This window comes from Rhopalosiphum maidis, chromosome 4, assembly GCF_003676215.2.
Source record: "Rhopalosiphum maidis isolate BTI-1 chromosome 4, ASM367621v3, whole genome shotgun sequence".
In the NCBI taxonomy this organism is placed as follows: domain Eukaryota; kingdom Metazoa; phylum Arthropoda; class Insecta; order Hemiptera; family Aphididae; genus Rhopalosiphum; species Rhopalosiphum maidis.
Window position 1 is genome coordinate 52853211 of NC_040880.1, and position 18135 is coordinate 52871345.

At 27.2% G+C, this 18135-nt stretch overlaps 1 protein-coding gene across 1 annotated transcript in view; it reads right to left on the reverse strand.

Annotated features, from left to right (window-relative positions):
- Positions 1–2369: 2369 nt before the first annotated feature.
- LOC113556082 (protein inscuteable homolog) overlaps positions 2370–18135 on the reverse strand; it is a 37437-nt gene continuing 21671 nt past the window's right edge. Inside the window, exons 3-10 of the mRNA XM_026960815.2 lie at positions 10445–11291; positions 9945–10160; positions 9620–9884; positions 9294–9533; positions 8870–9041; positions 8417–8774; positions 7621–7744; positions 2370–3188 (exon numbers count right to left, since the gene is read on the reverse strand). Coding sequence (XP_026816616.1) covers positions 3057–3188; positions 7621–7744; positions 8417–8774; positions 8870–9041; positions 9294–9533; positions 9620–9884; positions 9945–10160; positions 10445–11286 — 2349 coding nt within the window. The 5' untranslated portion in view covers positions 11287–11291 and the 3' untranslated portion in view covers positions 2370–3056. The remainder of the gene's footprint in view (positions 3189–7620; positions 7745–8416; positions 8775–8869; positions 9042–9293; positions 9534–9619; positions 9885–9944; positions 10161–10444; positions 11292–18135) is intronic.

Sequence of the window (18135 nt, forward strand, 5' to 3'; positions counted from 1 at the left end):
CATTGAAATATTATATATGTAATTAGTATGTTGTTCTTAGATTTTGTTCAAGGAATTCACCAAAACTAGTTAAAAAATGAACCCTCAGAGTTTTTAATACCTATAAACATAAATAAAGGAAAAAAATAATTTTGAAAATACACAAATTGCTCCAGTAATCAATTTGATTGAAAGATAAGTTGAGGACTACATTTAACAAAAAAATTAGGAAAGTTGATAAACCCGCTTAAGAGTCTGTGTAGACTGTAGAGTGTGCTTTGTTGTTGAGTAAGTAATATTTATTATGTTAATCCACAGAATAAACGATTCATTTATTCTGTGATTTAACTTTGCTTATGTAAACCGACAAGTGAAGATTGTCGGCCTATATTACTAAGTGTTTAAGTATATTTTTTATTTATTAGTAATACTGTATAAATAGGCTTGAAACTAATTTAAATATTTTTTAAATAACGTCATTGTTTTTAGTAAAATATAACATACATGTTACGTATATGTTTTAAATTCTCACAAATTATAATTTTAAATTGTAGCAAAATAATAGTTATTTTTCGTTTAAATATATATAGGAAAAAATATATTAATATATTTTTCAACATTTTATTTTTCAGTATCAACTATTTATGAGATACTTGGTATTAAAAATTGTCAAGCATTAATTTTAAAAATTAAACGTTTTATAAATTTTAAACCTTTATATCTTTCAATTATTCGTCATCCTTACGAATTATGTCAACATTTGGAGTTTAAAGCGTATAAAAAAAATCGTGTTTATGTACGTTAAATATCAAGCTATTATAATAACTTATACAATTATTGTATTAAACTTTCAAGTTTGTTTTAACCAAGAAAATTTCAAATGTAGACTATTTTACAGAGAATTTGTGAATTTGTGAATTTGAGAAACGTGTACTTATACGGCTATACACAGACAAAAAACACGAATAAATTTAACATCAATACATTGATGGATATATCAAGAATTTAAAATATATAAACTAATTAATTAAAATAAATCAAATCTGGATTACCAATAAAAAAAGTTTATTCAGGAACGTTTACAACTTTTCATGCCGTAAATATGAGAATATTTAAAGAATTAATTTGTTATTGTTTCCAGGCACGTACACAGAGAGGTGTTTTGGGTGTTCAAACACTCCCTGAAATACTTGGGTTTTTGCATAATTATTTACTAATTCAATTTTAATGTTAAGTTTGTTATATCAATGTTTGTATTTAAAAGTAATTTAAGTATACCTAATTTTCATAAATTTTTTTTGTATATTTATTAAAAAAAGTTCTACTTTTCAATAACTGATTTTCAAAAACACCCCCCAAAACTTTTTGCTGTGTACGTCCCTGATTGTTTCGTATTAAAATTCTCATGCATAGCTTACTCTAGTACTTTACTCTCTTCCATAATAGTTTGATGATAATAAATTTCAATTTAAATAATTAAAGTTTTTTTTTGTAACCAATAATCTCAATATAAAAATAAAGCACAGTAGAGTGTCGATTATCCACACTAATTGTGACTAAGGGGTGCGGATAATTGATTATTGCAGATAATTAAATAACCATTAAAAATAAAGTTAAAAACTAATTTACTAAGTGTATAACGTATTAACATAGAACACAATAATGCTCTATTATATTAACGTACCTATAAAATGGTATTATGGTAGTTATGGTACATTAGAGTAAGCCGTAGTAGATAATAAAATAATCTGACATTTCATATTATAAACCTACACGATAAAACGAACAAAACGAATGATAAAACTAAATTAAATTAAACTAAAAATAAATTTGTACAACAATTTTGTAATACGGGTTATCGACGTTCTAGTTTTACTTTACCTACAAAAAGGATTTTTAGGAAATAATAAATTGATCATTTGTGTTTAAATAAAAAGAAATAATAATAACGTACCTATTGATTAATATTTAAATATATAATATTATTTTAAAAAATAGACTTTTTTTGGACACACTTTTTGTAATCCCTCTTTTTTTTTACGAGACTACTCTTATTACCTGTGAAATTGCAATTTGTCGGGATATAACTGCTTATTAGTTCGCCTGTTCATATGCCTTTCCAATCTACTGTTTTTTATCCATATTATTAAGTTTAACTGCAGAACTTAATGCACTAAAATCTTTTAAATGCTAAGCCCGCGTTAGTCGTTATCCGTTTGCTATAGAACGTCAAGTTTTCCTAATATTATCAGCACACCTATTTATAAGATCATAGATAACGAAAAAGAAAATAATAATAATTACAAGTAACATTAATATAATATAATAAATATGCATTCATATAACATATGTATAATATATGTTTATTAGTATTATGCAGTTCGTCATATATTATATATATTTTAATAAATCTATTATAAAACACAAAAGTAATCATTAACAATGGTATAATAGAGTGAGAATAACACTTGGGTGCATTCCATTTGGATTTTTTATACAAACGATAAGTACTTATACTTATATAGGTATGTTCTATAATATTATAATATAAATAAATATTTAATATGAATATAAAAAAAAAAACGACGATTACGCCGTGTTTGTAATACAAATGCAATGTAATTAACTTAAAATAAAGTTTACATTATATAAAAACATAAGGATACCGTAATAGAAAAATACATAATATTATATTGTACAAGAGCTATAATGGACATAATTTAACATATATTATGCTATAGTACCTTCCAAATATTATCATCATCTACGTTGGCACTTGTCATGATTCGGACTAGATAGAGTACTATAGGTACTATATGTACCTATATATATTCATAATATAATATCTACCATACTCAAATGGTTTGTATTACGAAATTTACGTTGAACAATTTTTTATTCACACACGGTAGAGAGTACCAACCCTATAGCGGATTAATATGTAGGCATATATTAATACGTAGTTATATTAATACACTGCATTATAGGTATGAATAAATTAAGTAGGTAAAAATGTTATGCTTAGTATAATAGAATGATTCGAGCAAATTTAATATTTTCTTTGAAAATTAAAAAATCTAAACATAACTCTCTTGTTTTGATGAATACAAAAGGAATGAGTCCAAAAGTCTCGGTTCAATCAGTTCGGCGGCATCGTATTGGTTCATTATTTCTTTGCCACAATTTGCTGCAATTTTTCTCAGCGAGGCCTAAACAAAACAAATCGTAATTAGTATATTATTATAAAAAAGTATATTTTATTCATTCGCGAGTAGGTAGTTAAAATAATGCAATTCAACACAAATGTAAGCAATCGTCATCGAAAACAGATATCATTATTTTGTTTTCTTATGTTACATTGAAATATTATTCTCAGTGACTACCACCTAATAAATTGTATACTATATATAATATACACTATATACAGAGTGTTACTCGAGGATTTACCCATTGCGATATCTCCTGAAATAATGGAGATATCATAATCCTGTTGTTAATAAGACTCGCAGGGATAAGGACTACAAGTATTTCAAATTTTAATTTAATTTAATGTTTTGCTAAAAAAGTTAAGGAAATATTATTTTATTTAATTGTAAAAAAAAAAAAAAATCAAAGCTAGCGATTTTGTAGAGTTTATTTTTCTGAAAATTTTGACGTTTAAACATTTTATTCTTATTAGTATTATGATTTTTGATATTTTTTTAGTTTTGAGAATATTTTTTTTAGTATTTTATACAGACACGAGCCTGTGGGATTTATAACACTAGTTAGTATTCTATATGGTATTCAATAATTATTCATAATTTTTCTCGAAACTAGAAAAAATATTAAAAATCGTGATGCTAATTAAAATAAAATGTTAAAACGTCAAATCGATTTTTTTTAAATAATTAAATAAAAGAATATTTCTTTAACTTTTTTAGCAAAACAATAATTTAAATTAAAATATGAAATACTTTTAATCCTTGTCTCTGTGAGTCTTTAAAAAAAAATAAAATTATGATAATTCTATAATAACTCCATTTTTTAGGAGATAACCTAATGGGTAAAAAATCCTCACAAGACACGTTGTATAATATATATTAGTCATTTCGGAATAAATGCAGTTCAGCGAATTTTCATAATTGTTAAGCTGTGTGTTTTAGCAGAGTGTGTATTGTTTGATGATTATAAGATATATATTATTTAAAGCTAAATTCATATTAAAAATTACGCCCGAATTATAGGTAAGTGTTTTAAATGTAAAACACGTCGAATATTAAATGCTAAAAATTAATATTAATAAAATTTAATTCTTTTCAAACTTTTGATTTTTGAAACTAAAAATAACGACCTGGTCAAAAATTTAGAACGCTGAACAGTAAATCAATTTAACACAAGTGTTGAAATGTAATATATTATTACGTAAATTACATCATATATAGGAAATTAAATAATAAACAAATGCATCACTATAGTAGTATAGTACATTTTAGATGTGGTGGTGCAAAGGTATGTTTTTGCACCACCAGAAGGCAGAAAATCATTGAAATATATAATAATATATCAACAGATACAAAATTGTAAATTTCGTGCATGTAATAGGCATTATCAAAATTATTATTTTATCTATATTCTAAAATAGTAAAATAAAAAAAATGGCAATAATTCAGTACCTGATAAATTAGATCAAAAATAGAATACATAACAAAATCATATTCAAATAGGTTTTCCAGAGACATTAAAAATATTCCTAACAATACCTACTCATATAGTAGATTGCAAAAGATCTTTTTCTTGTCTAAAGAGGTTAAAAACTTAGCTTAGAACGACTATGTATGGGGTAAGAAAGGCTTGGTAGTTTAGCTACTTTGCAGATCGAAAAAAAGAATAATATTAATTTGGACCAAGTGATTGATGAATTCGATTCGGAAACTGCGGAAAGAGGACGTAATCTCAACTTAAAATAAATATAAAAACATTTTTGACTATTTTTTTTATTAATATTATAATAATAAAGGTTTTTCTGCTAAAATAATACAAAATGTATTTATTATTTAAAGAAATATATTATGGGAAAATATATAGTTTGTAGGGAAGGATTTTACTTAGGAAGTTGGATTATTGGTGTGTTGGAAATTATAGGTTGAAAATATGTCTCTGCACCACCAGAAATTAGATCCAATTTACTACATTATAATTAGTAAAATCAATAATCAATTATTAATTTTATTTTTATTTATTATATTAATTTAATCACTTAATCAATAATCGTGATATTGTTGGTAAAAAAATATTATATTGTGATACGCATATGAAATAGTTAAAAAAAAATACGGCCAATGGGGGGGTCAAATCCCATGCCCCCCCGTGAGTACGCCACTAAAAGATAGTATAGATAGAATACCTTGAAACCACCGATGATTCAAGTAGATATTTAGAAGAAATAATTTTTTTTTTACATTTTATCGTGACAGTAGTTTTGAAAATTGATATTGTTGAAGACTTACTGTTTTTTTATAAATTATAAAACGTATATGAATATGATTATATGCTTGTGTGGTATACTTAGACGGTTATACGCATAGGCCAACTAGAAGAGCTTACAGACCCGTGGTGGCAAAGTCCCCGTACCCCCAGCTCATTACTCCCATTAGCCATCACTGCATTACACTTATAAGAAAAATAACTGTTAATGTAAATAAATATACTTTATTTTATTATTGATAATACAATTAAATGATCTAAACTTTTCTCTAAATTTATTTTTTTTGTAAAGTGTAAAATTCGTCAAGTGTAGAAATTCTATTTTAAATTCTATTATTTATTATAAAATTAGTTTATTTTAAGGTATAAATTATAGTTATTTTATTCAATCAATATGGTAGCAAAAGAATACTTAAGCAAAATTTGTTTAAACTTGAAATAAAAAAATATAAAATTATTTACTATTTATAGTACAGATTAGATGATATATATTGCTAGTTGAGAACGTCGTGGCCCACTCTCTCGATCGCCCAAATCAACCAAATCATTAAAGACATTAGTATTTTTATTACATGGTATACTTTTTAAATCAGGTAGATTTGTACAAGTAGAAGCGCTTGAAACTTGAACTTGTTCTTCAGTTTTTTTTTGTTTTTTCAAGTATAATATATATTTTATGATTGTTTCAAATTTTATTTTATAAAATAGAGTTGGTTTTAAACGTATATTATTTTAATTTAAAACCCATAAAAATGCATACACACAATTTAACAATAAACTTAAGTTAAAACGTTTAAAGGAATTATTAAAAATAAGGAGACCGTGTAAATTGTAAATACATAGTAGACGCACTCGTATTCATAAATAAAGAAAAACGTATAATATTATGCGCGCAAAACGTCGTGTGGCTGTTATTTCATCTTCGTTAATAACAACAACGTTGAATGACTGAAAGTCTAACTATAAATAGATCCAAGCCTAATGAAATATTATCAACAAGTCGACATGAGTTTTTTTTTTAAATTAAAATTTTGAAAAGTTAAAGGTTATTTAAAAATTATGAAACGATATAATGAACATTATATTAGGAAAAATGGAACAAACTCATCATCTTGCTCTCCAAAATATTTTCATATTTTAATTTTATAATAGGTATATTTATTCTAGAACCAAAATTGAGCGAGTTCTACTTAGAATGCGTAAACGAGTGCATGTGTAAGACGGAAACAACACACGCGGGTGCGATATGTCCTCTTAACAACCATGAACAGAATCGACAGAATTTGATATAATTTATAACATAAATGTATCATTATGATTGTTGTTCCACGAATAACTACGTTTATACGACCCGTTATAACTTATAAGTTATAAGTCATAATTTATAATATGTATAATATGTATATATGTATAATAATATATAGTATGTATAGCTGAGAACATAATTGGCATTTATTTTTCTCAATATACATTATGGCACAACATTTTTTAGAAAATGAGTTATATTTTTGAGGTGCACAAGTCCCCTGAGCACCCTTTTAGTTGCACTAATGGTTATACGTATCGATAATAGTATCAGTCTTAGAGTATGATGGTCGTCGGTCATTATAACCACACACTTTCAAAAAAAATCATCGATCAAATCCATACACTGTTGTATATTATTTCTGCACAGTTTCCCTAAAATTAAATTGTTCAGTACTACACACACGACACTGATATAATATGTATACATAAATTAATAACGCACACATTTATATCTAAAATCACATTATAATTTAGAATTACACACCAGTTAATTATACTTAATAAAAATCACAGTAATTAGCAATTAAATTAATTTAATAGAATATTTGAAAATACTAAGATGTAATATTCTTATCTAAGTATTATCTACTATACGTAATTTATTTTATCTTATTATATATTAAATGATTTTTAAAAACAATTATTTTTAATTAGGTAATATTAAAATTATAAAATCTCATGTATTTAACCTTCCAAATTTCCTTTTTAATAGACAAATTGTGTGCAGTATTAAATGGTGTAAAATGTACCTAATATTATGGTTATGAACGGTAAGTGCGAGGTTTTGAACATCAGCATTAGAGTATAAGGCAATTACTGATTTATATAGTTGACAATTCTAAATATCAAACTTAAATAGGTACTCACTAAGCACGCCACCAAAACACCGTCACTGTGATTACGTTCTCGCTCGTCTTTGCACAACCTTATCAAACGGTTAACGCCTTCGAGTTCTACGAATTGTTTTGACACTTCTACGTCGCTGCACAGTCTAAAATCACAAAATAATATTATTAATTGATGAATGATGAACGTTGTAGGTATAATATGTAAGTAATAAGTATATAATATAGAGCTTAAATATACATATATTAGTGTCATCGCTAACTCACGATACTCTCCAAGAAGCAATTAATATGTTAAATTGAACAATTGAACCCCATATAATCTGCATAATATGTATGTATAATCATCTAGAATATTATATATTTATAATAATATACATTTCGTTGTTTTCCTACAATTTTCGAAAATTAAATCTGCAAGCCGTAATTAGTAATTACTATGGGTAAGTACTCAATTTTATCGGAATAAATTATTAAAAGAAAAAAAAATGTTCTGAATATTATTTCTCAACAATTTAGAACTTTCCAGGGAGTTTAAAATTAAACTAAGGGTACTACATAGTATATAAATACGCATTACACAATTGTGCCAAAAACTTTATGATTCTGAAGTTTTAAATGTCACATCACACCTTGTTCACGGGTTTTTTTTCGATGGGGGAAGTATCGTTTTGCTCCTCGAAAAGTATTGTCTAGAGGTACCTTATAGGCTACCCTAAAAGCCGCCTTAAGGCATTGGAGTAATAGCATTGTAATCAAAAGACATAACAATGTCTGGTTCTATAGCCGCAATGAATAAAAATATAAAAATATAATACCTGGACAAGGCGATGGCAGTCTTGTGCTGTAGTCGTTCGGCGGCTAATATCTCAGGAACTCGTTGTAATGGCGAGTGCCGAACTTGCAAGAAACACAACAAAGCGATCACCGCGTGGTTGGCCGCCATGTGTGGTCTGGCCTCGGGAACTGCTGCCATGTTAGCTAAAAGCGTGGCTGTTTGCTCTTGCAAAAACACCGACGATTTGGTGCCGTTTTTCCGGACCGCTTCAATCAGTGACCCAGCGGTACCCATGTTCAATATTGTCCATATCGCATTAGGTTCCATGAATGTGATGTTGGCCAGCGCAGCGGATGACAGCAACAACGTTTCAGATGATTGCGTAGTCTCCACAAGATCTGCGGTCGGACGGTTAAGAAGAAAAAAAATCAGTCAAAACACATATTATTTGGGCGACATATCACGAAATAATGATAAGTAGTTCATGACATACACGTCAACGAAGATATAATAGTATTCAGGTATTCGTTGAGCCCGTTGACGACGTGGTTGTCTTCGATCCAAGGAGCGGTGATTTGAGCCAACACGGATACAGCGTCGGTAAGTTCTTTTTCCGAGCGGTTTTTACTGCCCAATATGTCGGATAATATCTCTACACCACCGGCCTAAATATTAAACAGAAGTATATTTAATTATATTAAATTTTAAATTATTTATACATTAGTATAGGTATTATTAAATTTTATAAATTATATTATTATTGGCACAGATATATAACTAAAGTATATATTTAAATGTATAGTGTTATATATATCTGTGATTAAAGGTTACGTGGTGTTATCAATATTTTTGATTTAATTTTATGTTTATTTTTATTATATAATATTTATAACAAAATCATTAAATTAGTTGAGTACCTTTTCGAATTGTCTGATGCTGTCTGAAGAGCAACACACCATGGCTAATGTGCGCAAAGCAGCTGATCTGACTGTACTAGACACGGCTTCTATGCAAACAGTCAACAATGATCGGACACCATTGCATTTCGTTACCAAACTACCAAGATGAACACTTTCCAATCCTAGGCTGTTGATACTGGACATGGTCTTAACGAGCTCAATATCAGTGCTTGGTTCTTCCAATATGTTCACCAATGACTAAAAATATAATAAAATATGTATATAGTATAGATTAATTCAATGAAAATGTTCCAAATTTGAAATGTAAAATTATCATTATTTACTTGTATTTTTTTCATTAATAGAGCGTCGATTAATTCACTAAATATTTGTCCTAGTGCGGACACGTCGTTTAGAATAATCTTTCTGTTGCCTAGACGTCGGTTAGCATGAATTCTTAGTTTCTCGGAAACATCAACCAAGTCCATACATAACTCTTGGCCATGCTCAGGTAGTTCACTCTCGTGATCACAAACAAAGTCCAACAACAAACCAGTTAATGTTTGGACGGATGGTCCAAAATTATCAATTGGACATTTGTTCAAAACACTAAGAAAAAAATATGAATAAATTATCATATAATATAGACAAACTAATAAAAACACCTACTTGTACACTTGTATAAATTCATCAGATATGATTTTTGTACGTTGATAAAGGTCCCGCACAACTTCAGAATCGGTGCAAACAATTGTAGAAAAACGGCACGCATCTTCTGAAGTTGCTATTGATTTCGATTGAAGAGTAGTCATACATTCAGATTCGCATCTAAACCTCAGTTCGTTTAACCACTGACCAACGGGCACTTCATTTTCATGTTCAATTCTGGAAAGAACCATAAAGTATGGTATATTTTATAAATATTCACAGTAATTAAAAAGTTTCCTCAATTTAGATTCAAATAAATATCTATATTAATTATGCAATGATAAAAAAATATACAAAAATTTGGTTATATTATGTATTTCTATTAGATAAATCTAAATTAATTATTCGAAAAATAAAACAAATTAATAGTTATATCTATATGATGAGTGTATAATTTGATAATATTATATATTTTAAGTTATAACGTACATTAATACTATTATACTGCATTAAACATTTACCTGTTAAAGCTATCTTTTAAATGTTTTGGTTTTCTTAGTTGTAGATCTTTTCTATAATGTAATCTAGGCGTACAACATCTATTTTTGGTTGATTTCGGTGTAGACGTATGTTCAGGTGTACCCGGTCTGTCGGATTCACATAGACTCACTGTGTCTGCATCGTTAAGACCGTCGACAAACGGTGTAGGTGGATCGATAATCAACTCATTATTTTTGATGCAGTCTTGTTTAATGTTTTCTACAACGGTAACGTTTTCTGACTGATCAAAATGTCCGTCAAAACTTTTCACCGAACTTGGCGTCGACAGTAGTACTACGCTGGTTTTTGGTAGTTCATCAACGATAAAACATGTTCGGTTGGGTGTGCGTGGTTCTTCCTCATATCTTTTTGTCGTTGGCCTGAATGGAGACGTTTCCTCAGCGGTAACGTAGTCAAATGAACGGAACTTTCTAGATAATTCGCACGCTGGTAGAAAACAATTACAATGATTGGGTGATTGTGGGTGGGGTTCGCAAGGTGAAGGGAGCCTAGGAACTGGGGCTTCGGGTAGCACTCCATCTGGCAATTTTTCAGTAAATGCATTCGTACTGTTCTGTTGTTTATCTTCTTTTGGCAAAGCTTTAGACGATCCTAAGGGACTACTTTCAGAGTCCGAAAAACCAGAGTCCTGCGATTTGTGACTACCATTGCTCGGGCTACCAGATGACACACGTCTGCTCTCCGGCGACGAGGATGGTTGTCGGCGCCATGAGTGATGAATATCTTCATCGTCATCGTCCAAGTTGGGGAACCACACCTTGCTACGAGTTCGCTGAAAGTCAGTCATATTTATTTTGTTCATTGGACCTGAAACAAAATATTTGCCTTATCTTAGAGAACAGAATATATTTCATAACAAGTGATCCGTTGGAATATACTATAATACACAATAATTATTCAAGAGCCAATTGCAGAGTAGCTACAGCAGGTATGCTGTATGTAGCATAGTCTCTTGTGAAAATGTTAAGTAATGTCAATGTCAAGTATATTAATTTCGGCTATAATCAATATTAAAAATTTACATACATTTTAGTTATAAAACAAAACGAGGTTAAACTCGTTAATTAAAAAATATATTATGTAACAGAAAACAGATGTATGGAATACTTATTTATAATTTGATATAAATTAAATTTTTTGCGGGGAATAACTTTTAACTTTGAAGGATATCTACCGACATTTTTTTTAATTTTAATAATTTAACGTATGACGTAAATAATTATTATAAATTTCCTATTATTATTTTCTTTTAAATGTTTTAATTAAAATTACCTAATAAAAATTAAATATTATTTCGTATATTTTAAAAAACAAATAGAAAGATATAATTTAAAAAATAGTTCCAAGTGTGATCTAGTTTAAATTGATTTTGTCTATAATGATTCGCTGATTACTGAAATGTTATTTCTGACGACTAGCGGATATTTTTAAACGTACTTAAAAGGTTTCTATGACCTGCAATGTGTAACATATATATTATAAGTTGATCACTATACTTATTATTGTTAATAGTATTAATAATATCTAATATAAATACATATATTTATTTTATAATATACATTTAATATTTTATTGTTATTTGTTACTATTGAAAAATTAAAAAAATTCTATTAAATGAAGGCAGGTATCAATAAAATTAATATTAAATTTAATTAAGACTATATTACTTTAAAATTATTTCAAATGAAAAACATTAAAAGTATTCATACACTTATATGTCTATGATAAAATATGAGTATTCAACATTTATTTACCTACGAAATATACTTGAATGACTAGCTACCTATTTATAAAATGGTAGATAGCAGGACGATAGACAAGTGACTTCAGAGTGAGTGTATAAGAATGTATAGATACCGGTAGCTATCAAAGTTCGTTTTAGGCTCTCCTGCAGACATAGTAATAATAATTGAACGGGTGTAGAGTAGGTATTAAGTTTGTTTTATTGTTCCTAAGACATTTTGTGCGAGCGTGACTGATAGTGTTATAGAACGTCGAACAATAAACCATATAGATTAGTCCTATATAGCCATGACCGAATAACAATCGTCTCCTTACTTACAACGAGGGTGATATGAAGATCGAGTTCACTTAGATATTAATTTTCGAAACAGGTCACGGTTAAAAATATATACCCAGGTATACAGGTAGTCTTCGAAGCACATGGTTAGGTACGACTCTTTAAGAATGCACTACATACCGGTTGATTATGGACATTTCTAGTTGATCCAATTCTTTTATTGGGATACATTAGTTTTTTTTTTAAACACATTTACAATACAAAAACAAAATAATTATAAAATATATAAAACAAATCCTAACATAAAACTAATTACCGGTTTGTATTCTTATCGAAGGGTGTATGCTGTATACTTTATCTAAATTATGAATACCTAACAGACTAACAGAGCACCTACATGTCCTACACATTATAAGTTATAACCACATACGATACAAAATTAACGAATTATACAAAACTAATTTAAACCAATACATTAGACCCAGTCGAGCTAATAACTAATATAAGAATCAAATATGTAAGGAAATGAACATTACAGACAATACACTAGACGCTTCAAACAAAAGGTCATTATGATTTATGAAACCAATGACCATTGTATAATATATATTTTAAGTCACTGGACGGTGATAACCGTCAACCTTCCGAGTGGTCGCGACCCCCATTGAGAAGTACATTACGTTATCGATATCGAATCTACGGTTATAAACGAATAAATAGCGTACTACGTAGACACACAGTGGTTATAAGTTTTAAGTTTATAACTTATTATAAACAATGAAGTTTTAATTTTATAATCATATGATTATTTTATGAGTCTCATCAAATTCAATTCAGCGAATAATCTATTAGTAAGTAATTACTAATTATTCTAAATCGTAATAGTTTTATTTTAAACAAGCTTTTAGATATAGCACCATAGAGTATCTGATACATAGTCACTTAAGGTTGCCTACTATATGTTTTTAGTAAGTACATGATCTACAGACCACATTACCACTACTAATATTGGAGATTAATTCTTTAAACGTGCAGTTTTATCAATTTAATAAATAAAATAATATTATAATCGGCCAAGAGCTTAATACATTTTTAGAGTTTAAAGAAATATCTAACTGTTCTTTTACAATAATTTTCATTTTTTTGTCACGAACCCTTTTGAGAAGAAGGTTTATGGATACGAATTAGATTGGTAGGTAATGACAAATGGATTGCGAGTCTAAAATTCAAAAATTCAAAAATAATAAATTCGTTTATTATAAGGTTTTGTTAATCTCTTTATTGAATTCTTTACGTCCACATATAGATTTAAACATTGAGACTTATATAATCGTCTAACCTTCTAAAATGAATTATTATTCTTTAAATGTGTCAAACAATTTACATAAAATATTTATTATAATATTTAATAATTTAAGTTGATTGAACGTATTTATACATTATACATATTATTATGTATAAAAATAATAATAAAACAAATTTTTTCTGCTGCTTATAGTTTTTTGTATTTTTGCGTACCTATTATATAACAATATAATACACATAAGTACATAACGCATTATGTAATTTATATTAAAAAAAAATGCAGTTAAAGCAATTTAAATAAAGATAATTTTATTTCCAAGAAATAAAGAAACACTTTTATAATTTTTAATTGTGTTTATTTTTATATAAAATAGGTATAAAATAATATGAAGTCATATGAAATATTGTACATTACAAATTTAACTAATATTGTATTATGTATTATACATAATTTAGTAAATTTCAAATTGAATGTAATTAAAGAATTTATAAAACCTTATTCGTGTGTTTGAATCACATATTCATAATTTCAAATAACAATAGTTTTTTTTTTTTTTTATCAAACTCATAATCAATTATTAAATGATTATTAAATGAGAAACGAAAGATTTGAAATAGTTTTTTATAAAATAATTTAACAAAAATCAAAACTATTTTAATTATTTAGCGATAGATGATAAATGTATATTGCGTACCTACTTGTTTAGGCATAAAAACACGACACATTTTATTATTTCATGCATGAAAAACATATAATTTATACCAAAGCGTTTTTTCGATTTATATTATAAAATTTAGTTATATTTTAATATACAATCGTAATATGTATTATACGTACGTCATGTAATTGTGTAATATCAATACATAATATACAGACCGCGCCTTTATAATGTTGGTATTTATTAAAGATGATATACACGGCCGACAGCCCCCAGATAAATGCTGTGTAGGTACTCGTGTTCTACTAGCCCAGGATATTTTCTAATTATTTTAAAGCTATGATGCACAATTTAAGGTGCAAAACAAAAGAATCCAATTTGTGTGATGTTGTATTACGATCTAAACACATTTTAATATTGTCCAAATTCCTCGAGGCATTATTTTACATGAAGCACTAATTTTCTTTTTCTATTGTACAACTAATATAATACCTACCTACCTATGTCCTATATTGAACGTTATAGGTATTGTATACACGTCTCCACGCAACACGTGACGATTTGGTGATGAAAACTATGTAAAAAGAAAAAATACATAATATTCAAGATCTTCCCTGGGTGTCAGAAAGTATATTCAACGCGTTTCATCAGTTTTTAAATGTATATACGTTATAGAATTTTCATGACACTATCATAGAGTTTAAGAATTTCTAATAAACAACAATTATGAATAATTAAATATACTATATAGTCATGAGGTATGGTAGTATTGTAGTAACTCTTTATAAAAATATTTCCTTAAATTCATTGCAGTCTTAAATTTTCTCCACAGAGTTTATATAATTATTATATGGATCATAAGACATATACACAGTGTAGTTGTTTCATAAGCGAAATTTAAGTAACATAAATTATACCTATAGTTCTTCAGATTTATGTATTATATTGTATGCAATATGTTACGAATATATATTGTTATAAATAACTGATTAGTCATCTACTTATGTGCTACTGGAGTGTTCAAGAGTGTATACATTTGATCTGGAACTTAGAATCTATATACATACCACAGTCCAGATGTCCATAGTCCAGAACAAGAGGAAGTTATTAATGGCATATTGGCATATGCCAAATATTTGAAAATTAAAACATTCTATAAAGTTATAAGTATAAAAAAATATATTATTTATAGTTTGTCTAAAAATCACTCTTAAAATATAAAAAATCCATACGGTTAATTAATTTATTAGTTGCACTACAAAAATCCATTTACAATATTATATTGTATGTTATTACTTATTAACATATGTTACCTACTATTACGATTAATCATAAATATTTGTGATGCATGGTGTTAACTTGATATATTTGTAATAAATTTCAATTATTAATATAGTAGCATACACATCAAATAGTTATTCGTTTCAAAACTATAACATTTAGGTTTGTTTGATACACACTTATATTTAATTTATAAAGGGCGAATAAAATAAATATCTTCGTCATTAATGAGTGAAGAATGCGTGTTTAATACGGTTTATTAATTAGTACATTATCAGTAGAGAATTCTAAAGAAATTTAGCACCTTAATAGTGCATTAGTGTTTATATTATAGTTATATATGGTTAACAGCACAAAAGATGAAAGAGCTAAGTTTTAAAATAGCGTATAAACGAAGGATTGATTGCAAAATAATAAAAAAATATATCACCAAACCGATCGTCGTGTTTATATCGTATTATATTTTAATAGATATTAGATGGATCATTATCATTATATATTTATACATACTTAATTGTTTTTATACATTTTTATGATTGGGAAAGAATGTTCACCATTACTGCGGAGTGCGAATTGTTTTAATCGCGAGCATTCTGCTCCAAACAACAAGCCTCCGCCGCCGGGTCTCTTATGCCAGTGTGTTATCTCACAACATGTTTGGTCACTTTCTCGGTCGTTCAGAAATGTACCCATTGAAATAAGTACGTATTTAGTAGGTAGTATATCTCAATGACGTCCAAAGATTTATGCGTGTTTACACTACCGGTATTTATAATTTCGCATTCATCTCCATTCAGAAGGTCGTTTAACAATAACAGCGATAAAGAACATAGCATTAAAAAAAAAAAAAAAAAAAAAAATGTAAATGTAAATATTAATTATTTTATAATCAATTCGCATATAAATGTGAATTTTCACGTATATACCTATATAATACTAAATATTATTTAAATATTTAAATAATATCTGAATGCACGATATGATATTAATTTTAAAAAATGTATGCAATTTTATTGGATTATCTACCAATAATTAAACAATACATAATTAATTTACTTTTTGTCCAACTACATCCTATATAATATTTTATTTTAAATGTTATATGTTTGATTGGGCATGAGAAAATATTATTAACGAATAAGTATGGGACTATATAGGTAATACTTTCTAAGCTTTAGGGTAAGCATAATATTAACTACATATGTATGTACCTGTATGGTAATATATGATATAATAACCTAATAGGTATATAATATAATATTATGGTGTGTCATATGTAAATCTACTTAAACTATTGTTAATATTGGTTTAATAATGTATTTGATTTAAAGAAATACATATTTTTAATTTACAAACTTATATATTAATAATTTTCATATTTATTTTAATATATTATTATATCCGTTATACAGTATATACGGCTATGTATTTTTCGCGTTATTATATTTTGTTTAATCGTCGTATAATTATTTTTATAGTTATACCTATTAATGTTAAATTTTTGTAATCAATTGAACATATTTTTCACAGTTTAATGCATTTAAAGGCTAAGTACAATAACGTTTATATACTAAATCCATTATCCATTTATGGAATGCTCTTTATAATATTTTTATTTCAAAAAGGTTTTATGAATAAAAAAATTGCTTAAGTAGGTATATACAGTAATGTTATCTAACGTGTTTTTTTACTACGGTCCACAACAAATTTGTTACATTAATGGTTGTGTAGATACAGAATTTCTAAAGAATTTCATTTCACATACTAAAATATAGGTGGGTATATCTACGGTAGGTGTCATGAAAAATCGTGTAGTGCATTTATGAAAAAAAAAATAAGAATGTATAGGCTTTACTGAATACCTTTAGTGTTAAAACCCGTTACATTATGTCCATTGTTATACAATGTTATTTTCCAGTTAACTGATAATGATTTTTATCATATTATACAGGTACTTACTGAAAAATATAATATCTGTGAAAACTAAATAGACATTCGATTTGAAGTTCCAAATATTTCAATATTATATATTTGATTTAATTTGATGAACGCATTTATTGACAGTATCGAGTATTGACTAGAATACTAGATGATATTATTAAGTATACACCTAGAACCTACTGTAAAAAAAAAATATTCTTTATATTCACAAGTCAAAACAAACAGCACATACAAATATTTTAATCTAAATATTTTGTTGTTTGATTTTGTGTTACTCGTTGTGACGAAACTATCATGGAAAAATTGTGCAAATGAGACTATATTATTATGAATTTATGATATATATTATATGAAATGATTATAAATATAACTAATTCAATTTATTTTTATTAATTTGTGTGTATAAAATATATTATAATATAATACATAGCAATCAATAATCAAC